The following is a 25,419-nucleotide window of genomic DNA, read 5'->3' as shown; positions in this document are numbered from 1 at the left end:
ACACACACACAGGGAGAGAGAGGGAGAGAGAGAGAGAATGTGTTGCAGTAAGAGGGGTCTATATTGGCGATGTGAATTGGCAGTGAAGCATTCTGGGGCTTCGTGTTACAGGCCTTATAAGGGCCAGGGCCCCTGTGCCTCTGCTCGCTCCGGCTATTCTTAGGCTGTCTGTCCCTCACCCTCAGCAACCCTGCAGGCAAGAAACTCTTCTCCATCTAAAGACTGAGTATAATGTTGATTTTTGAGAGTTTGCACTTTCTCAGAGTCGAGGTTTGTTGGAATAGTTTCTGATCAGAGGGGGGAACAAAGTTTTGAGCTCTGCGTTCTCTTTCTGTGTGCACCTGTGTGTGCACAAAATGCCAATGTGTGTGTCCCTGCGTTTGTGTGTGTGTTTGTGTGTGTGTGTGTGTGTGTGTGTGTGTCACACAGAGGTTCCACAGCGACTGACTGACCCACCCACCAGCACCACCAGCACCAACCCTAGGGCGTTTTTGTCCTGAGAGCTGGGAGCGGACGGGCAGAGACGGAAGCGAAAAGCCAGGGCTTACAGAGGAGGAGGACAAAAGGATAGCAGGGGAGGACGGAGAGCGAGGGCAGGCCGAGCAGGAGGGGAGCAGCACACAGACCAGCAGGAGTTGTTATCAGGGGGAGTGTTGACGTCTGACCGAAGATGAGTACGTACACGGTGGCTCTGAATGGCCCTGCTCCATGGGGCTTCAGACTACAGGGGGGCAAGGACTTCAACATGCCGCTCACCATCTCCAGGGTAAGGACCGAGATTTGCGGTGAACAAAGCAACCAGCAAAACAGCGAGACAGAAACAAGCAGAGCCACATTGACAATACAGATCATAAACACTGGCAAATGGATAATCTGCTGCTATGAAATGTCCCAGTGGTGCATTGGCTGTGTAAACCGTACATGAGTGATTTAAAACTGAAGCTATAGACCCTTTGCACAGACGATGCCACACTGATGCAAACACTCAGCTCAACATAATCCCCCGAACTTCGAAAAGATTATCCTCTGTCACATTTTCCCACTTAAATATCAGAGTGTGTGTCATTTTGGTGATTTGCAGGTGAACGGGCGCATGGGGCCTCTGTGAAAATACAAATCCTTTCGGAAAGTTCATGTTTTTATGGATATCTAGGTCACATCCGACAAATGTTTCGTTATTTGAAGGGGCTGTGAGTGAGGCAGGTTAATTGACGGAACTCCTACACACCGTAATCTGGAACCTTTCAGTGCAAGTCGGCCCAGTTCTTTGCATATTCACCTGTTTTGACCACAACGAGTTGCACGTCCTCAACTTAATCAAGCTTGTGTCTGTGCATGTGCAATATGGTACATGCGTGTGTGTGTGTGCGTGCGTGCGTGTGCTTGTGTGTGTGTGTGCGTGCGTGAGAGAGAGAGAGAGAGAGAGAGAGAGAGAGAGAGAGAGAGCAGGGGCTGTGCAGAGGTTATGTAATGTTGCTGTTCACGGTGGTGGCACTGAGGCTCACATGTAATCTCCAGAGAGATTTTTTTCTAAAATAGAGCAGCAGAGGATAGACAGGAATAATTGTCCTGCAGAGGAGGTGGCGCGGCAATGAGATCACTTTCACTGTTGTCAGTTTTCTTGAAAAATTGCACCGGTGAATTCAATTTACACTTTGAATGCGTCACGTACAAACTCAAATATCTCCTCTCCAACCCCAGGTTTAAGTTTGACATCGCGCAATCGGGACATTAAGATTGATTCGTTTATTTGACCTAATATCGAATCTCTTGAAAAGTAAAAAGTCAGACCACACAACAACATTTTCTGAGGACAGCGGACAGGGCGGACTTATTGTGACAAAAAGGAATTTCTTCCATGCATCTTAAAAGATTCTCATCCATCAGTCCAGTTTGGCTCCTAGATATTTTCTGAGTTTAAGAATAAGAATAAAATAAATCAAAAACATCAGATTAGTTTTAACCTCTGTAACAGATAGTCGGGGTCTCTCTCTCTCTCTCTCTCACCCTCGCTCTCTCTGGCAGGACTGCCAGTGTATTTACAGCGTTTCCTTTAAATAGCATTGGAAGAGAGGTGGATGGATGGAGAGGGGCAGGGAACGGGACAGGGAAGCAGGGGAAGTGAGCGAGGAAGCTGACGGCGTCTTGTGTTACCTTCAGTAAGCTTTATTCTTACAGTCAGTTTCAGATTCAGCTTTTGGATCTCCCCCCCCCACGCCTCCGGAGCCTCAGTCCTGATTGATGCTCAGCTGGGGATGAGTCTGTGTGTGCATCGACTCCTGGGCGACCACGGGGGGAAGCGTTGATCCGGGTCTGGTACGACATTGCATCATGGGATCTGTGTTCATCCTGAGGCCTCGACGGGCTCTGGCAGGTTAACACAAAACACTGCCGCTCGACGTGACGAGTTGGGGAGGTCTCTTCACAGTTTGACGTAACGCCGCCGCGGTTTGGTTTTGGGCCTAAGACCTGAGAGAGGAAAGAGGAATGAGGCGGATTCCTTACATCTATGTGTTAGTATGGCACAAACCAAACTGGTTTGCTGTTGTCCAGCGATTTTATATGCTTATGGGGTTTTCTATATATTTGAATTATTCTTATTTTTTATTACAGTAGTGGCCATAATCCTAACCCTCTGAACACGTGTCACCCATGTCACTTCAGGCTATTTACGCTCTCTCTTGAGGTTGAGATATTCTAAATGAATTTCTTTTCAAACGCTATTTGGTCCCTGATCGGCCACTTTCATGAGCTCGTGCACGTGGAAAAAGGCGATATGATGTGTCTCCACGTGTGTTTGATTACACCGTGGTGGCCGTGCAGAAAATGAGTTCCCCTCGTCACTTTCGCTTTTCTGCTGTGACACACACACACACACACACACACACACACACACAAAGGAAGAAAAACAACTAGCAGACAAACAGAGGTGGGGGAAAAAAAGGTTAGTGTGTGTGTGTGTGTGTGTGTGTGTGTGTGTGTGTGTGTGTGTGTGTGTGTGTGTGTGTGTGTGTGTGTGTGTGTGTGCGTGCGTGCGTGCGTGCGTGCGTGCGTGCGTGCGTGCGTGCGTGCGTGCGTGCGTGCGTGCGTGCGTGCGTGTGTGCGTGCGTGCGTGCGTGTGTGTGTATGGGGAATGGAAGGGGGACTCAGCCGGGTCAATCATAGTGAAGCCGCAGGCATCAAGAAGAGCATTGCTTATTTTTAACTCTTTCACAAGTTGACTGTAAGCCAAGGACCAAAAGTGTGCGGCCCCCGAGGCCCCGGAGCTCAGTAACACCTCGTCTCTGTGTCGTTCAACCCCTGAGGTGCGGTCGTGCATCCGAGTCCCGCAGAGTACGTGTTCAGCTGAAGGTCGATCTGTGAAAATGTCAGTTGAAATAGAGTGATTTAAAAAAGAAAGGGTCCCGAACCGTGAGGTTGTGGTTCGAGTCACGTTAACTCCAAAATGTCTCGTGGAGTTTGATTCAGTGTTCAGAATCCTCAGCCTGCTTTAGCCTGTACTACTGGATCCCTTTCAACCGCTCAGTCAAAGATAAAGACACAAGAATTATTGTTTTTGACGTATAATAAGTTAAATAAGAAACAGGATAATTCTGTCCCGCACATTTTATGGCTCTTTTACTCGAAATCCCCCTGCGTTTCCGCCTCATTTTATCACAGTGATGATAAAGATAAAGATCCCTTGTGCTGCTAAGGGGTAATCTAATCTGCAGATGGGAGGGATTCGTTTATTTTTGCTTCATTAACTTTTCTCTTCTCTCCCTTTAAGCCTTATTTACTGAGCTGCTACATTCACAGTATAAATGCTATGGTGACTGAGGCTCTTTGCATTCATTTTTTTCCCTGAGGTTAATGTTTACTCACTCTGTAACTTGCTTGTGTGTTTTTCCGCCGCTTGCGTGTTCCCTGAGGAGTCTCCGTCAGGGGGTCCCTGTGTGACTTGAGCTGTTGACCCCTCCACAGATAACTCCAGGCAGCAAGGCGGCGGGCGGCAGCCTGGCCCAGGGCGACATCATCTCATCCATTGACGGGGTTAGCACTGATGGGATGACGCACCTGGAGGCCCAGAACAAGATCAAGGCGGCCACCAACACACTGTCCCTGACCATGCAGAAGTAGGCAACCAGTACACTCACACCGAAACACCTGACCAGTAAACCTAAGTAGATGATGCAGAGGGAGCGTCCGGGGTGCTGGAGCCGAAAGAAAGAAAAAGGACATGGTCAACGTCTAAAGATGTAGTCACATGTGCCGCTTCAGACACGTTTTAAGAAGCATCACGTTATTCTGCGTTGAATAATAATTTCCATCCATCCATCCATCGTCTACCGCTTTATCCATTTAGGGGTTGCGGGGGGCTGGAGCCAATCCCAGCTGACATTGGGCGAGAGGCGGGGGCTCACCCTGGACAGGTCGCCAGCCTATCACAGGGCCACATACAGAGACAAACAACCATTCGATCTCACATTCACACCTACAGTCAATTTAGAGTCTCCAATGACCCTAACCCCATTCTGCATGTCTCTGGACTGTGGGAGGAAGCCGGAGAACCCGGAGAGAACCCACGCATACACGGGGAGAACATGCAAACTCCACACAGAAAGGCCCTGGTTGGTTTGTACCGGGACTCGAAACCCAAAACCTTCTTGCTGTGAGGAGAAAGTGCTAACCACTACGCCACCGCGCAGCCCCAATAATAATTTGTATCTGATATATTTTCTTCACAAAAAAAAAGTTTACACCTTCTTGAAAAATCAAGAAATAAGTTTCACTCTCAGAGTTTCACTGGTGGACACAAGATGTCTCCTCTGCCTCACGAACAGGTTCGAGTTACGGGTCCGCATACTGCTCCGGGATTGGTTCCTGGACTATTTGTGATGTCGCAAAGTCTTGACTGACCTACACACAAACTTCTTCTTTTGCTGCCAAAACCGTACATGATTCGACACAGTGAAGGGTCAAATAAGAAATAACTGATTTGAGTGAGTTGAGGCAGACTTAAAAAAAAAAATCTGATGCAGCAAAAGACGGTTCATTTCAAAGGCATGTTTGTTTTCTACTCCACAGATCAAGACGCCCTGCACCAGTTCCCACAGCAACTCCAAGAATGGACTCACCCATGCCAGTCATCCCCCACCAGAAGGTATAAACACCCACGGTGGCTTCAAATAAACACATGGGAAATTCCACACACACACAACTTATACATGCACACAAAAAAAAAACACGTGTCTGCATAATTGTACATATTTGTATAAATGTTCCTGTTCTGTGTTCTTCTCCTTCATTTGCGAGAATGTCACGTCCTCGCATTTCTTTAATGGTGCCATCAGGCAGTGTCCTGCTGCCCTCTAGTGTTAACTATTCGCAGTGCAACTGCAGGGAGTCCTGTGCAGAGGTCAGAGGTCAGAGGTCAGCGAACCGAAAACACCCAACCCACATGACAAGAAAATTAAGACAAAACAAGCAGCTGCCTCAAGCTTTGTCTAACTGCACTTCTCCTCACCTTTTTGAGGACTTAGAAAAGATGGAGGAGGAGTTCAGGCCTAAAACAAACATTTTTGAAGAGGTTCAAATGGAAATGAAAGTATCTCATGAAATTTTCCAGGATCTAAATTCCTCCGAGGGGCATTGCTTCCAAGTCCCTGAAAAAGATCCCGACCTCCTTTCGACCCCGGGCAAAGCTCCTCCCTCCGCCACAACAGCTGCCGTGTCTCCACCAGGCCAGCGGGGGCAGTACAATTCCCCGGTTGGCCTCTACTCCCCCGAGACGCTCAGAGAAATGATGCTGATGCAGGGCAAGTTGGGAGAGGGGTCGGCAGCTGCCCGCGGAGGCTCATCGGTGGGGTAGGTTACCAAAGGGATGATTAATCCCCCGTCAAGTAAGACGGAGAGAATCGCAAATCTAACTCCGCCGGAGATCACGCCTAAAACCGACACACCCACAAACTAACGTGACAGAAGTATTGCTTGTCACTGTAGAGGAGTCTAGGAAGTCACGCTTTCCCTGTTTAACCCCACATTAACGGGACCCGGTGACGAGGAAATGTACTCAGAACTCTCTGTCGCCGTCGCTGCCTTCACTCCTGTCACACGTGGCACTATTTCGGGAGCGTACACACAAGACATACCTGGCCCATGTCCAGGTAACAGAAGAGCAGGAGATCGGGCTACAGGGTCATCTGAGGATTTTCATTACAGGCAGATCTGAGACACTGAGCGAAAGGTCGCGGGGCCCCGGCACTCCGCTGAAATGGGCCAGATGCCGCCTCAAGCATAGTTCAACATGGAGTGAGAGTCAAGGGGTCAGTTTTGGTTTGGACTTCTTCCGTTCTTGTAAAAGGAAGTAGTTTTGCAGTTTCAGCTCCCCGGTTTCCCTTTTGGAGGCTTTTTATCTTTCTTTTTATCTTTGTCTCCCCCCGTGTCCTCTGGTGATGATGGGAATACAAAGCCCAGAACAGACTGCCTTGTCTTTATTTGTAAAACTTCTGCTGTTGAGGTCACACAAAGGTGACAGTTTCAACTTGACGTAAAAGCAAACTCGTTTCTCACAAAACCCATTTAGATGTAATTTACCATCAGAAAACTAAGAATAGCAGAGACAATATTCGCAAACAAAAAGCCGGAACCAGTGAATTGTTCCGGCAGAACAAAGAATCTCATGACAGGACCAAAAACCAATCATGAATAAGTACTTCCTGACTTCCCTAGAGGACCCTCGCACGTATTCCCAGGTGCACTGGATGTCCACCATTAGAGCCTCTTCCACAGTCGCCACGTTTCGTCCTTGTCAGAAACTCTTGAATCCCGCGCCGCCCTCTCTGGGACTTTTTTTTTTGCGAAACAACAGTGACGGTTGCATCGTTCCTCCCACGTCGGACGGATTGGTCTGAACCACTGTGGGTGGGTCCCAAATACGGAGCCTGGAGAGATGGATTCTGGAAAGCAATCCGGCCGCCTTGCCGGGTCAGAGATCGACAGGAACAACGAAGAGCAGAACCAGTCTTTCAAGAAAGTGGACACATCTTATGATTTTGAACTTTATATGTTTTCACTCTCAGGACACAAATAGACTTGGATCTGCATTTGTTTTACTGCGCGCTGGCTGGCGCTGTCGGGCAGATCAGTGATAACGCTGCCTGAAGCGTGTGTTGCACTGGCAGGAGTGCGGAGGGCGTTGAGGGAACTGTCCTCAGCCGGATGGTGTGAGTTTGGGTGAAGCCTCAGTCAATACTTGCCGAGGGTAATTGAGGCTGTAATCTGCTCGGCCTCTGACATATCACATCCAGATATCAGTCTCCACTAATGCGTTTCCCCTCTGCAGGCCGAGCCGCTTCGCAGCAACGGGCCGATGGCAAGTCAGGTGTCAGGAAATGTGCTCCAGACAGAAGGCAGGGCGATAACGGCAGTTATACCCTGCCAGTGGCCCCACCTCGCCGTGTGCATGGAGACTCACACACACACACACACACACACACACACACGAGAGAGAGCAGCTGTTGAACATGGTCATGGAATGCTCTATTCCGGTTACACAGCATCATCCTGAATCCCCTCGACCGCCTCTCTTCCAAACCTGAGATTACAACCCTCCGCCCCTCCCCGTCTGTAGGGAGACGTCCCGCATGTGAGCTAGTGCCGAGCATTTTCCCCTGGACGCTCCTGTGCACTGCGCAGAGAGGTCATGATGTCACCACCCGCCCGGCCTCGGTTCCACTCGCCTCAGTGCTGCGAAAGTCTCACAAGGGACGTGATCCGGAAATGTTCATATTGTGAATTAAAATCTGTGTCCACCACTGCGGCACCTGCCGCAGCTCCCAGGAAGTGACACCGAACTCATTTTACCGACAGAGAAAGTGAAGATGTTTGTTTTTTTTCCCCTTTTGACAGATTAAGCTGGGTTTTTTTTTTAAACTTGTTATGACAAAGGCAGAGGCCCCTCAGTCCAATCTCCACAGTCCATATGAGGAATACTCAAAATACGTGTCGTCAAACTCGATGATTTCTTGCATTTTCACACGAAGAAATTCACGATTTATCAAAAGGCACAACACACGATACTGTACAAGTGTTACGTGCGTAAATTTCAACTGGATCTGAGCGGGAGTCTTGACAAAATCAACGAAAGGGGGAAATCATCTACATGCGTTTACAGGTGCTGCCGTTCTGTTTGCGTGCTCGTGTGTATTTTTGGGGTCCGTTCTGTGCTAAATGTGTCTCCGCAACCGCCCGCCATGTGATTGAGACACTCCTGCTCTTGTCAGTCACTCCTCGCCACGCCGGGGGGACGCTGGGAAATAGCCCAGTGATGACAAACGGTTGCTATTCTGACCCGCACACGGGGTTTTACGGGATTGACACAGGCCGCTGGGACGGTTTCCCACAAACGCACCCGGTGCCATTGTTATCCCCCGAAATGCCGCCGGTGATTCACGACATTCTCTCCCTCTCTGTCTGTCTCCCCCTGTCCATCTCTCTCTGGTGTGTTTCAGGTTATCGCAAACACAGCTGGAAAGTCAGTACCGTCATCGCTCAGTATTTATTGTGCATGGAGTGTATCTCTGTAGAGCGGGGATTTGTTCCTTGGGATCTGTTAGCTGGGTGTGAAGTGAAGTCGTGTCCAACTTAGCTTTAAAGGCTTCGGTGTAACTGCAATGGCTTGTTGTGAGTGTGCTGGTCATTTGTTTCCTCTGCAGCAATAACTCTCAGGCGGAAAACTTCGAGACATGTGATTAACAGCATCTGGTCCCCAGAAGTGGAAACTAAAAAACAAAACCTGTACCTCACCAGAGTTTGTGTACCCTGTGTTAGATAAAGATTTTATAAAACTTACTCAAAACTTCAAAGAACAAAAATGAGTCAATCTATTTTTAATGCTTAATTAATGATAATAATTAAAAATACAGATTTTAATGTTGAACTATATCTACCTATGTTTTCCATCTCTGCTGGTCCTCGCAAGCCTTCGTTTCCATATTTGTGAATATGAAAAGATTTAAAGTATATTACTGTGAATACGTGCATGAGCAGTAGCAAAACATCATCTGCTGTGTGTGTGTGTGTGTGTGTGTGTGTGTGTGTGTGTGTGCGTGTATGTGTGTGTGTGTGCGTGCGTGTTTCTTTGTGCATCTTCAGAGAAACACAGGTGATAATCTGTGCTGTGGTCCTGTCGGGTTGGCCGCCTGGTTGTTGCGATTAAATGGCATGTTTGGTCTTTCTTTGGACTTTGGCATTTCAGCATTTTTCGTTGTTTCCCAGGAATAAAAGTTTACACGTTTTCTGTAAAGTGAAACAAAATAGTTTTGTTTAGCTGCAAGTCGTGATGGAATAAGTCTATGTCCCAGTTACACCTTCTCCCGTTCTGTTGTGTTACGCCACGCTGACCCGGTTCCCCGTCTTCACTCTGCTACTTTCTCTGTCGTTTCTTTCCTCTCACATTCCCCACTCCTCCCCCGTTGACCGTCGACCTCTCGCCTCCACCCCTTGCACCTGAAACCTCGTCCTCGACCCCACTGACAACCCCCATCCCCTCCCGCGCTGACAGTGTGGAGTACACTCCCAGCTTCAACCCCATAGCTCTGAAAGACTCGGCCCTGTCCACCCACAAGCCCATTGAGGTGAGGGGTCCGGGCGGAAAGGCCACCATCGTTCACGCCCAGTACAACACACCAATCAGCATGTACTCGCAGGACGCCATCATGGACGCCATCGCAGGGCAGTCGCAGGCCAAGGGACACGACAGGTGAGGTCACATAACCCAACTAATCCCCCCCCCCCCCCCCCCCCCCCCCCCAGGCCTTTCACGTGCTCTCTCCCCTCACACACTTTGACATCACACTGATCCGACAGGTCCGCGCACTGACAAATTAAAGGGTTGGTTCACCCAAACTGTGCCGTAGTTCAAACTGAAGTAGAAATATTAATATAAATTCCAACTTATGATCAAAATATTAATCTTCAGTGTTAGTATAGTATAGTCAGTATAAGGGAGCCACATGAACACGTGCGAGTGTTGAGGAACACTGACGATATTGACTCTTTTTTTTAACTTTCGATACTTCCTGAACCAACCACATCGCAGCCCCACTGGACAGACGTCTTGCCGATGAACATCTCACAACCTCTTCAGATAAAAAAAAATAAACAACATACCACACGCAAGGAAATGTGTCTCCAATTTCCTACACTTTGGGTGAACCAATCCTTTTCTATACATTTGCCTGAGGAGCCCAAACAAGAAGTAGTAGCCTCTAAACTCAGGAGCATATCTCTAGTCCACGCTGTCTACTGGACTGTACGTATGGCCGGGCTTCTCCCTGTTGTCTTTGTTCGTGCCACGTACTCCTCTGTGCCTTTCACCCACTTTCCTCTGCTCATTCCATCCACAATCAAACAACCAACCACACCTGCGCTGTCGTCCACCCATCCCTCCCCACCTTTCCTTCCTGGTTTGCGACCTCAGTGAGGAGGCGGGCTCCCCCTTGGCGTAAGTACAGCGGAGCTCCTCTTCCATCCCGCCTCTCCTCACACTCGCGTCCTCTTTCTCTCATGATTTCATAACAGCTTGTGCATCGCTCTCATACGTCTCATAGACTAATGTCCAGCAACCGGAAAAAAGGTCCCGCAGCAACTATTCATCCATTTGAATGTGTCTTTGTTTTTCATTTCTGTTCCCGGGGTATTGTGTTTGGAGTCAAGGCGTTTGGTGGAATAAACTCACTAACCACAGGCCATCGTGGACTCTTGTGAATGTAGAAGCACTTTGGTCAGTGTGTGAGAGTGAAGGTCGTGTTCGGGCGTTATTGTGGAGTCTTGCTCAATATATATATATTTCTTTTTTTAAGCAGCCGACAGTATCAACGCCTAATGATACCCGATGGGATTTCTTGGCATGGGAATGTTCTGAGTATCAAATCACAGGTTTTTAAATCGACTACCGCCCCATCAGTATTCACTGACCTTTCTAACACTCACTTAAAGAATGCTGGGAAAACACTATCCAGTCACGTTGCTGTGTAAACTCACTCCAGTGTATTAATTTACTGAACACTTACAGGCACCTTGAGAGTAAAACTAAGTATTGTGAACAGACTGTTCTCCATGTAGGTGAAGAAAAACAAAGCCAACATATCGTAACTGCCCACAGGAAATATGATATATTTATTTTTAAACAGGATTTGCTTTGTTGTGTAGTGCCGCACTTGTTGTTTCACCTTAACAAACCTGCGAGTCACTTTTGAAAATGCCTGACACTGGCGCCCTCTAGTGGTACTTAAAAAAAAGACACCATGTTAGATGGCAATCATAGATACACTGAGATAAATAACATTTAAAAAATACATGCAGATATTTGTGATTAGAATCATTATAAAAGAAATATATAATCACATCTTGAAATGATGCCCGACTTAATAGCATCTGAATATCTTGGTTTTTGGTTACCTACGCCTTTCACCACTCCAGGGTGTGCACATGGTACACACTCGGAGCTCTGACAGTTCTCTCTACCCTGCAGTGGGGTTCTGCCCGTCAAGGACCCTGTGGTCGACTGTGCGTCTCCCGTGTACCAGGCAGTGATCCGGCCCGGTGAGATGAACCAGGACATGTCCGAATGGGCTCGCCGCGCTGCCAACCTGCAGTCCAAGAGCTTCCGAATCCTGGCCCACATCACTGGCACTGAATACCGTCAGTACACCGTCATCGCGACCTTCTTTATAACCCATCTCAAATCCTAACTCCCTCTTGCTATCTCATTGGTGAGCGCTTGACAAGTTTTTCTCTCTCCACACAGTGCAAGACCCAGATGAAGAGGCCCTGCAGAGGTCGAGGTAAGGAGGAGCGGCTACGGACTCCTCACTTTTGCGGACCAACATTTTGGGAAATATGCTTAGCTTTGCTCTCAGTTAGATGAGAAAATTGATACCACTCTCACGCCCGTGCAGTACATGTGACGCAATTGCTCTTTTTAAGAATAAGGACCTATCAATGCGTCACTTTTGAAGGAAAATGCTGAACGATTTTAAAAAGTAACATCAAATTTGTAATAAAAAATAAAATAAAATTGGAAAATAAGTAGACTGAGTAAAATCTTCATCCAGATGGAAGACGAAAAGAGACTTTTGAGGATTTCATTACTATCCCAACTTCAGAAGAGCCGAAGCTCCTGCAGAATCCTCACCTATATCAGGTAATTGGTTTGCAGAGAAATCAATGGCTGCCACTGTGAATCAAATATAAATACACGAGAAACAAATTGGGGCTCTTCTCAAGCTCACCGACACACACGTCATATCTTGATTGCTGGCAGAAGTATTTTGTAACCTTACGACAAAGCCATTGCAGTCGTCTCCCCTGTCCTCCAGTCCTTACGCAAAGCCAAGCCAACGGGCTGCGGGCCTTCTTTTCTGCACAGACAAGAGGGTGGTATCGATCTTCTCAAGAGATCTTCTCTTTTTTCCTTTTTAAAAAAAAATGCATTTTCATAACAGTTCTGTCACCAGGTGTAAGGGTCTTCTCCTGCCTTCCTCTCCCCTCAGAGAGAAGTTTGAGTCCGAGGTGAAAGGGCCTCGCTTTGCCAAGCTGAAGAACTGGCACAACGGACTGTCTGCACAGATCCTCAACGTCCAGGAGTAAAGAGGAGCGGGAGAAAAACCAGAAAGAGAGAAAGAGAAAGAGAAAGAGAGAGAGAGAGAGAGAGAGACAGAAAGGAGGACATGGACAAAAGTACAGGAGTGAACAGGAAGAGGGGATAGATTACAGAGGGGGGTAAAGGAGCAGGAGGAGGAGGAGGAAGAGGAGGAAACTCCTCGGCGATGTGAGATAGTGTTGTAGACTACATCAGTAGAACGTGAGATACTAACTGTTAGTGTGAGAATGCTCTGTGTTCATAAGCTCAAATGTACCTGTCCACTGCTAAGACCTGATCTCGCATTTGGGTTTTTCTTGGGTTCTTTGTTTCCTGTTTGTTTGGGTGCTGTCTCTCTTAAGCGAAAGGGAAATTGTACAAAAAATCACAAGTATTCAAGTGAAATTGCAGAAATGATGATGTTTATTTTACGCCCCCCCCGCCAGGTACATAAACGGCGTACACAAATTAATGAGTTTGAACACTCTCAGCATGCTTGTGAGAAGGCTCGTAAAGGACATATACACATAGACATTAATATATAAATATGCACAGATACAGTATGTACAAAAATGCACTCAAAAAATGTACTGATATTAATGTGAATAAATGTTTTCTTTAAACTATAAAGCTGAGTGAACAGTTACAAACCCACAAATGAAGTAGCCGTGTCGCTCTGAGACATTTTTCTCAATACCGGGGTCACATTTCCTGAAACCTTTGGTGCAAAATGTTATTCTGAAAGAGCCCCTCATAGCTGTCGACTGGATAATGTGGCTGTCGATTAGCTGGTGGCACCATTGACAGTGACACAGTTATGTCGTCAATGTTGACGAAGCCTCAAATACCCTTCATGGGGAGCTGAATATTATTGCTGCTGCATTCTGAATTTTCTTGGGAAATTCTTCTTTTTTTCTCTTTTCTTCTTTATGAACATGTGAGCGAAGAGGAACGTTTCTGAAGACGAAGCGAGAGTAAGAATTCGCATCATTGGAGAGAAGGCAATCAGAGTTGTGTCTTAGACCTGAGTCGGGGGGAGGGGGGGGGGGGGGCAGCAGAACAACATAAAAACACAACATTGACATATTGAAGCTTATGAATCTGATTCGGTGAACATTTTTTTACACAACCAGCAGACACAAGGCAACATTAGCATGAACTTTGAAGTCATGTTATGTGCATTCATACCTAAATCCAATAATCACTTTCCTTTTAGCTCTGTTTTTGGTCTCCACCAATACCGAGTTGGCAGCAAACAGTGGCTTTATTGACATTTTTGGCTGAAAACAGCGGCCTACTGCGGCTGGAAACGACGCTGATGAGGGAAACTGCTACATTGATAATTCTGTGTGGGTTCTTCCCTACTTACACCCTCTTTCACATTGCACATAGTGATTTGACCCTGTTAATATAGAATGATATGGATTATTATTATATTTGACTTCCTTTAGTCCTGACTGCCTACTACACAGTTGACATGAAGCGCCGAAAGGTCTCAGGTATGTTTAAACACACCAGTAACGGAGCTTTAAATTAAAAAAAAAGCATTCAAATGCTTCTTCATCATGACTTGCAGTTTGCTTGTGGGGACTATATCTTCCACAGATTTTAATTTAAAAAAATCTTATAATTCTTATACTCTCATAATTGAAAGACCAAATTATCTTTTATGCTACGCGCCGAGCCATCAGTGCAGCCATGATGCTGCATCATGGTGTCAATTTTTCATGCCACCACCAGAGGACCAGAGATTCTGTACATTCAAAGACCCAGAAGGACGAGACCCCCTCCTCTCTGCAACAGCAACCACTGCGCTTCATGGATCAGTTGTGTTCCCAATAAATCACTTTTCTCTTCTCACTTTGACTTGAGCGGCCCGCAGAAGGAGTGCCAAGACTACTAATACAGAATTGCTTTTCTGCTGAGTCGGCATGTTTGGCAGAGATGGGACCATGAGGAAGAGGAGGAGGGCGGCAGTTGTGACTCATTCAGGTGGAGATGACCAAGCAATTTCTCTTCTCACAATAAGAAATGGCTGCAGGTGCTTTTTGTGTCTCTCTTAATTCAGTTCAGGGGGGCTTTACTCGCATTGCTGTAACTCTCTTAATAATAAATGAACAGAGTGAATGAAATGAACAGTTTCTTAAAGGAGGAGGAATCACATCTTTTGGACAAGCTGTGCAAAACGCAAATGGAGATGAAATACATGACAAAATCTCACAAAGCATATGATGTGGGGGAAAAAAAAAATCCACTTCGCCTCCAGTGCTAAAGCTGTGCTGGTTGTGTAACAGTTCTCACAAGCTCAGCATCTAGAAGGGTGTGTCCAGAGCAACGTGCCAATCAAAATATGTTAATAGGCCGAGCATGAGTGAGAGCCATCAGGAGGAAGATGGATGAGAGGGGAGGGACGGCTGCGGGGCGGGGCTGCAGCATGACTTGAAAATGCTGCAGCATCCGGCCATCTCTCCTCCTCCTCCTCCTCCTCTTCCCTCTCCATCTCGTGCATACTCGCCGCTTCCTCCACCCTCTCTCTCTCTCTCGCTCTCTCTCTCGCTGGCAGTCTGCGTGCTGTAGCCCCGCTGTGCAGTCCTCTCCAACCGTCTGTTGTAGCACCAAAGGGAGGAGGAGCCACCGGCACACGCACAGATACTCACACAGACAAGCGCACTCCGACATCCCCGCTGCACACTCACCGTAAGCACCAGTCAGCCAAGCCAGGCCCATTTGGAGCAGGGGAGCCCAGCCGTCTTATAACCCAAGATGGATGTACTGATGAAGGGGTTCTCCATGGCCAAGGAGGGAGTGGTGGCCGCCGCAGAGAAAACCAAAGCCGGCATGGAGGAGGCGGCAGCCAAGACCAAGGAAGGGGTGATGTATGTAGGTAGGTAACAAAAACCCCATCTGTGGGCGGTCAGTAAGTTTTGTGAGGAGATGCACTCGGGGGTTGTTTTTCTTTTTTTCTCCCGTGTGAGGTGGCATCGTGTGTGTTTTGTGCACCGATTGAGGTGGGGTCCCATGGGCGTTACGTCTGGGACACTTGTGAGAAGTGAGTGGGACAGAGGGAGGGGGGAGGAAAAGGAGGATGAAGAAGATGGGGGGGCGGGGGGGAGGAGAGGATTGAGTGCTGGCAGGAGACTGCTGCAGGACTGGTGCAAGGCAGAGGGTGGGGGTCCAAAAGTGTGAGGGACAGAAGGTGGAGAGGGGTCAAATGGTGATGGGGATGATGGAGAAAGTTGTAACCGGGTGGTGGGTGGTGGGTTATCTTTGGGGGGGGGGGGGGAAGAATATAACGCACAACGTACACGAGAGGAGGAAGGAGGGATACCGCAGGATTTTGTCTGTGCTCTGTTTGATTCACACGTAATGGTTGGTAGAGGAGTTTGCAGAGGGACGTGCAGTAATTAACTCAGTGAAGCAATGAAGTCCCCAGAGACTGATCTGCCTCTTTAATATTCCAGAATGGAGCTGACCTACATTCCACAGGCTCACAAACATTTTTTTTGAGGATTTGTTTCACATAGATTTTATTCAAATTCATGTATAAATAAAAAAAATTGAATGCAAGTATATTGGGATGGATTTAAACTGCCCCCTCCCCCCCCCCCCCAAAAAAAAAGATTAGAATTTAAATTTTTTTTAAAAAGATGCTGCAGATGCTCAGATTCTATGTGGTCCTGCTGTACGTCCCTGCTCCTCTCCACTCGCTTCAGCAACAACTGCGTCACATCTCAAGGTTACCCCGAGAATCAGGCTTTCAGGCCTGCCTGAGAGGGGGGAGGGGGAGGGAGGAGGGGGGGGCGTGTGAGGAGTTAGCGGAGTGGAAGTCTACGTCGTCGTCTACACTCCGTCTCCTCTGCGCTCTGATGGACTGTCACGCAGCTAAATCTTAATGAGGATGATATTTTAAAAAATGTGTGTGCGTGCGAGAGTCAATGTCACAAGCTAAAGGAGTGAGGAAGGGGGGGGGGGGGGACAGACAGGGCAAGGATCACTTGTGCACTGCAGTATTTACCCTGCCAATCCCCAAATCCAAGGGATTCGCCTGCCCCCTGCATGCTGCTTTGATGACACACCGCCTTCCTCCCCCACAGCTCTTACAGCAACCCCCCATCTCCACCCACCCATCCCAGGGAAAGAAGGGAGGATGGAGAGATGCAGGGGAAAAGACAGAGAGGGAAAAGAGAGAGACAGAGAGAGAGAGAGAGAGAGAAGGGAGGGGTGTTATGTCAGAAAAAGCTTCGTGCTAACAGATGGAGGGACAGAAAAAGAGAGAGGCAGGTGACATGCAGCGACGGTGGAATGATGGAGGAGGTCGAGGGAGGATGAAGCCTGGATGTTCCAGGGTGGTGCCAAGCTCAGGTGGAGGAGAGGGGTTGAGGGCGGCTGGAGGGGAGAAGACGGGGAGAAAGGAAAAGCGGGAAAGAGAAAATGGAGGAAAAAAAACGAGCACATGAAGGAGGGGACGGAGAAGAAAGAGGGATTGTGATCGCTGGAGTGGAGACGGTCGATAGACCACGGTATCAGGCTGCAGCAGAAGGCGCACGTCAGCATGTGAATGTGGTCGCACAGTATCGAGGTGTGCACGCCCGCTGTAACGCACGGGCCCACACCTGGACAGACGGCAGGATGCACTTGTTCAGACGACTCCTTTCACAATCACGCTTATTCATGTCGTTTTACGATCAATATGTACACAATCATATCCATGTTTTTATCAATTAATGAATTGAACATTGAACCTTAAAACCCTTAATATTAAACACCACAACTCAACAACAACGTGCCATCGCCAATTTTCCGCACATATCAAGTGAATCGAGGATTTGTGCTTTGGCTGTCCACCTCTATTCATTGGAAATAGTCTATCTCCTACACAGCTTTCTTTCCATCTGTGTATATGCAGAATATTTTTTGTGTATACACATATGAATGTCTGGGTGGCATGAATCATATATTTTATGTTGCTGCAAACACATCACCACTATAATAAGATTTTCATTGAAGATGGGACACTGAGCTTTCGATCTCAATAAGACACAAATCCTCCAAATAAAAAAGAAGACATTTTTTTGTGTGAATTCTAATACATTATTTCGAAAAAGTGTTCACACACTCTAATCCACGCCCTCTTCATTTATCGAGGCAAGCTTTTGATCAGGATTATCATTTATTATCAGGATTATTTTTTTTTCCCTCTTGTTGGCTCAGCGGTGTCCTGTGCATCACCTTGCATCCTTTATTTATTCATTTATTTATTTATTTTAAAATGTCCATTTACATTGAAAAGAAAACGCAAGAACACTCACCCATAGTTTGTCCTGCACGATGGTGAGAGACAGATCACCACAGCCAGTGCAGTGACACCGGGAGGGCTCCCCCTGCTGGCTGAGAGAGAAACGAGCTGTGTCATTGCAGTGCGAGTGTGTGTGTGTGTGTGTGTGTGTGTGTGTGTGTGTGTGTGTGTGTGTGTGTGCCAGTGTGCCAGTGTGTGCTGCAGTGCTGCTCAGTGCTCAGGCACGTGGCTCGTGTACCACTGGAGCGTGCAGAGAGAGATGGAGGGAAGCGGCAGGCAGAGAGAGATGGAGGGAAGCGGCAGGCAGAGAGAGATGGAGGGAAGCGGCAGGCAGAGAGAGATGGAGGGAAGCGGCAGGCAGAGAGAGATGGAGGGAAGCAGCAGGCAGAGAGAGATGGAGGGAAGCGGCAGGCAGAGAGAGATGGAGGGAAGCGGCAGGCAGCGAGAGATGGAGGGAAGCGGCAGGCGGAGAGAGATGGAGGGAAGCGGCAGGCAGAGAGAGATGGAGGGAAGCGGCAGGCGGAGAGAGATGGAGGGAAGCGGCAGGCAGAGAGAGATGGAGGGAAGCGGCAGGCAGAGAGAGATGGAGGGAAGCGGCAGGCAGAGAGAGATGGAGGGAAGCGGCAGGCAGAGAGAGATGGAGGGAAGCGGCAGGCAGAGAGAGATGGAGGGAAGCAGCAGGCAGAGAGAGATGGAGGGAAGCAGCAGGCAGAGAGAGATGGAGGGAAGCAGCAGGCAGAGAGAGGACCTGGGTGGATGCCTGATGAAACGCCGAAAAGGCCGCATCTGCATCTGTGTGAGGCCTAGACAGAACAGTGTGTGTGTATGCACGTTACTCCTCCTTCCCATTGGTTTTTCTACCTTCCACCCATGATTCCCTTTCATCTTGCGGAGAGCATATGTCTCTCTCTCTTCCTGTCCCTCAGCCAGGCAGATTATATAACCACAATTTAATCTGCTTGGGATCATACAATAATCGGCACTGCTGAGCGGAGGAGGAAATGCAGATATGCTCCTGTTCACGAGAACGTTTCCACTCAAAGTGTGTCAAGTCAGCAGAGATAATTAAGCATCTTTAAAATAAAAGAGCTCTGAAGGTTTGAAATGGAATTATATATATATATATATATATATATATATATATATATATATATATATATATATATATATATATATATATATATATAAAAGAAATTAAATGGCACCAGCAGAAAAACAGAAGTTCACTTGAAATAAACATGAGGGGAAAAAAACACATCAGTGAAAGTAGGTCTTCTGAAAATATATTTTTTAGAAAGTGCAATAGATACTGTTCTGCTAACGTGACAAGGTTCTGCAGGCAGCAGCAGCTAATACATGTTTCCAAAAATACAAAAAAAGAGGTCGTATCACATAATTTCAACATCTGTCACATAATTTCCTGATTCTGTGACAATTTAAAAAATGTGCTTATCAAAATAGAAATTGTAAAAATTGATAATAAATGAAAATCCTGATCAAAAGCTTTGCCTCGATAATTGAAGATGTCGTGGATTAGAGTGTGTGAACACTTTTCCCTATAATGAAATAATGTATTAGAATTCACACATTTGGAGGATTTGTGTCTTAGTGAGATCGAAAGCTCAGTGTCCCATCTTCAATGGAAATCTTATTATACTCTCTCTATTGCATCATTAATCATCATCAGTTAGGTGTTAGCGTCTCAGTTGAATTCACTGGTGAATAAAAATCATGGAAATTTTTACGCTCAAATCTTTACTGACTGATTAAAAGACCAAATCTAATACTGACGAGATGCAAAATATATCAACAAAATATATCATATCAACCCCAAATAAAACAAGGGAGTGTAGTTTTCCTTGTTATGAGCCTGATGGAGGTTGTGTACGGGAATGTGACTGTAATCTCTCTCTCTCCTTGATCCTCAGGCAGTAAGACAAAGGAGGGAGTTGAGTCTTCAGTAAACAAAGGTAATGAAACCTTGTGTACGTGTGTCGTCCCATTTGTGACCTGTGTGTGTGTGTGTGTGTGTGTGTGTGTGTGTCTCAGTGTCACTACTGACCGTGCTACATTCTGCCTCCCAGTGGCCAACAGGACCGTGGATCAGGCCAACATCGTGGCAGACGCAACGGCTGCCGGGGCCAACGAGGTGTCACAGGCAAACGTGGAGGGCGTCGAGAACGTCGGCGCGTCGACCGGGCTGATCAACCAGGTCAGTATCCATGGCAACATTTGGGTCACGCCAATGTCCTCCACGGGTTTGAGACGTGGCCACCAGTGAGCACCTGTAGACGAGAGCAGCAGGATTACCCAAATATAATGTCAAAAAAAAAAAAAAGAGAGTCACCAAAATATTTCAGGATGCATCACCATGGAACAAAAACATGTGGACAATGTTTGAGGTCAGCCACCAGATAGAGCTCTTGGTCCAAGAAATCTCACTTGCACTGTGTCTTCCACTTGTTTACCAAAATGTTCTGTTTAACCAACTGTCCAAACCCCAAAGATATTCAATGTACAATGTAATGTATATACAAGCTATTATCTATATTTGGATTTGCATTTTATTAATAATCGTGTGTTAGTTTTTTGGCATGATTAAGTCTACAGTAGTTTACAGTAGTGGTGCAGTTTAATTTGCGTGATGATGGCCCTCTCCTTCTCCTCCTGAACATCTCACGTTTGTGTCTTTTTTCATTTGTGTTTCTTCTGTTAACGTTTAAATATCGACCATTGTTGTTTCTGTGTCGCTGTCGTTCTCACTTTGTCTCTTGTTGCTGTTTGTGTCTCACCTGTGTTTTCCTGATAGGAGGAGCCCGTGTACCAGGTGCCTATTGGACAGAGCAATGTGGGGTCATAGGTCATCCCGGGGATGGGGGGGGGTGAAGGACAGACAAAGACGGGATACTCTGCATGTCGTTATCCGTTTATTAGGTACACATGAACAATGCAATCCAATAAACCTGCAGTCAATCTGACCTTTTTTGTGCAGAATCACAAATGCGGGGATGTATTGGGATTGCATTACATTTGTGCAGGTGTACTTAATAAACCGGTGATTCAGTGTATTTTAGATGACAGCCCACAACAGACGTCAAGTGGGGAAAGTAGAAAAAAAAACTCCAACGTAGTATGTCACTGTGAATACTGCATTAGCTCTTCTGACCCCCCTCAGACGCTTGCGCACTCACATGCTTTTCGGCAACGATGAACAATAAAACGTCTCATTTCTAACCACGTGGCCACAAAGTCCCGCACCGTATTCATGTTACCTGGTTCATTCATCCAGTAGCTCGGCGCGCTGCTCAGGCTGAACGAGGCCTGTGAAGCCAGAGCCCGGCAGAGGGAAGGTTCTATTTCACTCTTACTGTACGTCCTGCAAAGATCTAATCAACTAACTGCCCCCGCCCCCCGTGTCGTCAGCATGATAATAAAGAGTTACTGAGTCAACCACACAGCATGGTCCTTGTAGTCGTAACTAACACGACGAAAGCTAGATAAACGGCCGTCTGTGCTTTTGGCACTCCGCCTTGCCATCACCTCATCGCTTCATCGCTTCATCCTCCATCTCCCTTTTTGCGTCTACCTTATTCTCACTCGCCCTTTTTATCCTCCACAGGGAGAATACGGGGGGATGGAGCAGGGTGGCGAAGGAGGAGAGGTAAGAAAACCACGTGGCTTAAAGCAGCATTGATATTTATGTTTTCCAGAGGTACATATATATTTACTCAAGTACTGCACTCACATATGACTTTGCAATCCTTGTACACGACGCGGGTATTTTACTTCCTTGATATTTCGGTGGAAAATATTGTAGTTTTTACTATGTTCAGTTTACTGTAGTTCACAGTTGCAGTTTGTGGTTCGTGAAAAATCAATTGCCACAGAGGAAAATAATAATATAGAATATCAAAATCGACGCAGTAGAACCAGAGTTCTTCTTCTTTGTCAAGACCTGGTGTCTACATTACCTACAAAGCATCTTGACCTTGTACAGTTCGCCTGCAGATATCTTATGCCATTGACCCAATATATCTATTTTTTTTCCTTCAAAAAGTGAAATTCCTTCATGAAATCCTTCATACAATTCATACGATTACACCAACTTCTTCTCCCTCGTTGGAAAAAGCCACAATCTCGGAATATGTAAATGGCCATGAGATGCCTCCTACTTCACTGAAAAGTCCACTCGCAGTATTGGTACACGGGAAGACTCAAAAAATCACAGTTTTGTAAGCTGCATACTGGGCATACAGTATTATGACTGGCTTGTCACAAAATCCTGATCGTATGTTAACATTTACTGGGATTTAATCAGAGCACAGAGAAACCTCGCCGCTCTTCGGCGGACGAACGTGAAAACAGTCCGTATCAAGCTCTGCACGTACTGTACATGTGTCTCCACAGTGAAGGTCAGACATCCGACTAAAAGGACAAGAAGCAAAATACACATTTAAGTGGAATAACTATTATATTATCCAAAATCAAGTCTTGCCGTGACCATGAGAAAATACACAGAATCGAAAGGTACAGCAAACCAAACTTCACTGACAGTTTTTGTTAAAGTACTGACTGGGCCTTTGAATTTCAAAGGGACCATTGTTTCAATGCGCACTTTCACTTTTAATAGTACGTAGCAGGTTCTATTTTTCTTATTGTAAGGGCTCACATGTCTAAGTTTGGCGAACTACTGGTTTAACCTGAACTGTTTATCATGAAGTTTGTCTGTAAAAGGAAAATCTGTTTGATAAATATCAAGTAAAGAGAGTATTTCCCTGAAATGTAGTGGAATACAGGTATAAAACAGCAGTACATGGAAATAGCCATGGGGCATGCAATCCAAGTACTTTGTTACTTTTTGACCTTTGCTCACGAAAATGAACTTGATGTGTAATATCTTTGCACTTGCCCTTTAATTTAAGTTTCATTATTCTTGTTTTATTGCTATTTCTACTCAACTAAAGAATCGACATACTTTGGCCACTGCTGACACAGCTTCCTTCCTTCTTTACCCCTCTTCTTCCTTCCTTCCAGGGGTATTAGTCGTCTCCAGGACCTCCCCTCCCGTCGTCTCCGGCCCCCCCCCCCCCCCACCCACCCGCCCCCGTCGCCTCGCAGACTCCAGATGTTCAACATATTTTTTTGTGACTTTACGGAACCAAAACCAACTCAAACAGACTCTTCCAGATGCCGCGCCTCAGCTCCCAGCCGCCCGGTGCCCCTCCACCTCGACGCCCCCCGGTGCCCCCCACCCCGCTGCCCCCTCTGATCTCCTGCAGCCTGTAGCTTTGTCCCCCACTGCCCGTCCTACCCTCGCCTCACCTGTGTGTTAGTGTTGTCCTGATATGAACCCCGAAGCCGTTACTGCCCCACGCCTACCAACTGATAGTGAAAACCTTACACACAAACACAAACACACACACACACACACACACACACACACACACACAAAAAGAGACACACCTTCATAAAGCACATGCATGAATCACATGCATACAGTAAATGCCAGCACAGAAGCACACACTGGACACACGAGTGGTAATTAGATTGTGGTTTGCGTAAAGACAACAATGCCTCTGCAGTCCACAACAGTATCTGACTGTGTGACTGAGTCGGGGCGTGAGCTGCTGTTTGTGTGCCTGTGTGTGTACGTAGCTTCTATATGTGTGCATGTGCAGCGGGTGGCATATGATACAAGATCCAGAGGCGTGTGCAGGGAAAACGTGTGCTGGCGGCAGATCTGACTCTGTTCCGCGCGCCGTAGTTAGTTAGCGACAGTAGACTGCATGAACCGACGCGTGCGACGACTTGTCGTGTGTTGAAACTGTAGAGTAGCAGCCGTTCTGTGTGGCTTTGTGTGGCTTCAGTGTGCGTTTTTTTCTCCTCGACATGCAGAAACGGGGTTATTGCAAGTGTCATCAACCCCAAAAAGGTGTTTGTTCTAACTTTGGCGGAAAACGATGTGTTCATGGTACGTCAAAAAAACCCAAAAACGACGACTTCTATTTAAACTCACGGAACATTATTTCAAATCCTTGTGGAGATCCCAAAGTTTCCAAAATATGCCAGGGTGAATTCTGGGGGAAAAATGTGTAGAAAACTATGGGGGGATTAGAACAGTGTTTGGTTTGACAGTTTTCTTCAGTCTAAACATCAAATAGCTTCAGTGAAGAGTGAGGACCGACTCAACTTGACCTGAAGAGGAAATTAAAAGAAATAGTAGGGTTAGAAAGGTGTTTTAAGGGGGGGGGGGTGAGCAGCTGAACACCTTTTATCATGTCGTTGCTTTCGCTGTTTGTGAAACTGTCTTGCATGCCATTGAGGAACAGCGAGCGGGCTGCACACTAGTCACTGATTCAGGTTTCTGTGACGAGAAGCGCGTATTCAGCGAGGGAATCGGTTCACTGTGCGAGAGCAGTCTGAGGGTTTGGGTTTCATTGTGGATCAGCTTTATGTGTAGCTCTGTGTACAGCTTGAATTCTGGGATATGTAGTTGATTTTTAGGGGAATTTTCATTTCAAACTAACCAGTTCCCGTTCATTGACTATGTCAGTGTCATGCCACCTTTCACTGCTCGTCTGCCCGGCGTCAGTGTGTGTCGGTGTGCACTGTATGTGTGTGCATATATGTGTGTGTTAACATAGAACGGTTTCAGCCAGCAATGTGTGTGTGTGTGTGTGTGTGTGTGTATGTGTGTGTGTGTGTGTGTGCGTTTGTTTCTGAAGTAGGTTTGTGTGTTTTACTTTGAGGCCAATGGAAACTAATGACTGCATGTTGCCTTATTAAGCAATCTGACATTCACACACATACAAAGACCATGCACTACACCACACTTACACTAACACGCGCACACACGAAGCAACACACAATCCCACCTCAACCACGCAAACACAAATCACACACCATGTTTAAGTTGGCAATCAAAGCAGACTCGCTGATTTTATAAACAGTACCGGTGAAATTAAAATGGTTTTGTTGAAATCCAACTACGTGTCAGGAATTTATTGGTGCCGAGTGTCTGACGGCAAATACAAGGTTTTCACTCATCGTGAGTCAGGTGAGAGGTGACCAGGGTGAGCTGTCGTCAATCTTGAATTTTTAAGGTCACAGCATTATGTGACTTTAGCAAACAAAGGGACCTGTCAAACACCTCTCTGTGGGGGCCACAAGGCAAAAACGAGTGGTGAGCCTCTGCCAAAGTTCTTTGTTTGCTTTCTTACCAGGTGGAAACATATATAGAAAGAACATACTTTTGTCTGTGCAGTTAATTAGCCTTGGGTAACAACTGCAAACAAAGTGGAAACCTACCGTGACCTTGCCCCGAGTTCAGCATTTTGATCAGCACCATCTTGGTTCTTTGAAATCCAAAGTAATCATATTTTGGAGGAGCAGCGGGCCCCCCCCCGCACCTGTGACCTGCACCCATTGGACGATACCAGCTGTCAATCCCATTGTATCCACGCGTCAGTTACAGCATTTAAACAAAATTTGAAACTAT

The 25,419-nt window shown here is 46.7% G+C and overlaps 2 protein-coding genes across 5 annotated transcripts; both read left to right on the top strand.

Annotated features, from left to right (window-relative positions):
- Positions 1 to 164: 164 nt before the first annotated feature.
- Positions 165 to 13,255, top strand: ldb3b (LIM domain binding 3b). Of its 3 annotated transcripts, none has more exons than XM_035612202.2 (10): positions 165 to 270; positions 430 to 766; positions 3,964 to 4,115; positions 5,068 to 5,143; positions 8,493 to 8,515; positions 9,545 to 9,742; positions 10,463 to 10,486; positions 11,516 to 11,685; positions 11,792 to 11,828; positions 12,537 to 13,255. In XM_035612202.2, exons 2-10 carry the CDS (start codon positions 671 to 673, stop codon positions 12,631 to 12,633), a joined length of 873 nt encoding a protein of 290 aa, XP_035468095.1. In that variant the 5' UTR covers positions 165 to 270; positions 430 to 670; the 3' UTR covers positions 12,634 to 13,255. The 3 variants fall into 3 exon arrangements, with proteins under 3 accessions (XP_035468095.1, XP_035468097.1, XP_035468096.1); XM_035612203.2 differs by having other exon boundaries at positions 205 to 226; XM_035612204.2 differs by lacking the exon at positions 10,463 to 10,486.
- A 1,860-nt stretch (positions 13,256 to 15,115) lies between these two features.
- sncgb (synuclein, gamma b (breast cancer-specific protein 1)) lies at positions 15,116 to 24,907 on the top strand. Of its 2 annotated transcripts, XM_035612205.2 has the most exons (6): positions 15,116 to 15,509; positions 19,850 to 19,891; positions 20,006 to 20,133; positions 20,731 to 20,748; positions 21,541 to 21,582; positions 22,956 to 24,907. In XM_035612205.2, the coding sequence occupies exons 1-6, from the start codon at positions 15,389 to 15,391 to the stop codon at positions 22,962 to 22,964; spliced, it is 360 nt and encodes a 119-aa protein (XP_035468098.1). In that variant the 5' UTR covers positions 15,116 to 15,388; the 3' UTR covers positions 22,965 to 24,907. The 2 variants fall into 2 exon arrangements, with proteins under 2 accessions (XP_035468098.1, XP_035468099.1); XM_035612206.2 differs by lacking the exon at positions 20,731 to 20,748 and having other exon boundaries at positions 15,119 to 15,509.
- The last annotated feature ends 512 nt before the right edge of the window (positions 24,908 to 25,419 follow it).

Source organism: Scophthalmus maximus, chromosome 16, assembly GCF_022379125.1.
Source record: "Scophthalmus maximus strain ysfricsl-2021 chromosome 16, ASM2237912v1, whole genome shotgun sequence".
In the NCBI taxonomy this organism is placed as follows: Eukaryota; Metazoa; Chordata; class Actinopteri; order Pleuronectiformes; family Scophthalmidae; genus Scophthalmus; species Scophthalmus maximus.
Note: the sequence above shows the minus strand (reverse complement) of the source record. Positions and strands in the feature narration are given on the sequence as shown.

Excerpts from the sequence above, each read along its gene's own strand:
- sncgb (XM_035612205.2), top strand. The coding sequence starts at position 15,389 with ATGGATGTACTGATGAAGGGGTTCTCCATGGCCAAGGAGGGAGTGGTG. Across the intron at positions 15,510-19,849 it reads GGAAGGGGTGATGTATGTAG|GCAGTAAGACAAAGGAGGGA; the intron begins GTAGGTAACAAA and ends CTTGATCCTCAG. Across the intron at positions 19,892-20,005 it reads TGAGTCTTCAGTAAACAAAG|TGGCCAACAGGACCGTGGAT; the intron begins GTAATGAAACCT and ends TCTGCCTCCCAG.
- ldb3b (XM_035612202.2), top strand. The coding sequence starts at position 671 with ATGAGTACGTACACGGTGGCTCTGAATGGCCCTGCTCCATGGGGCTTC. Across the intron at positions 767-3,963 it reads TGCCGCTCACCATCTCCAGG|ATAACTCCAGGCAGCAAGGC; the intron begins GTAAGGACCGAG and ends ACCCCTCCACAG. Across the intron at positions 5,144-8,492 it reads CAGTCATCCCCCACCAGAAG|GTTATCGCAAACACAGCTGG; the intron begins GTATAAACACCC and ends GGTGTGTTTCAG.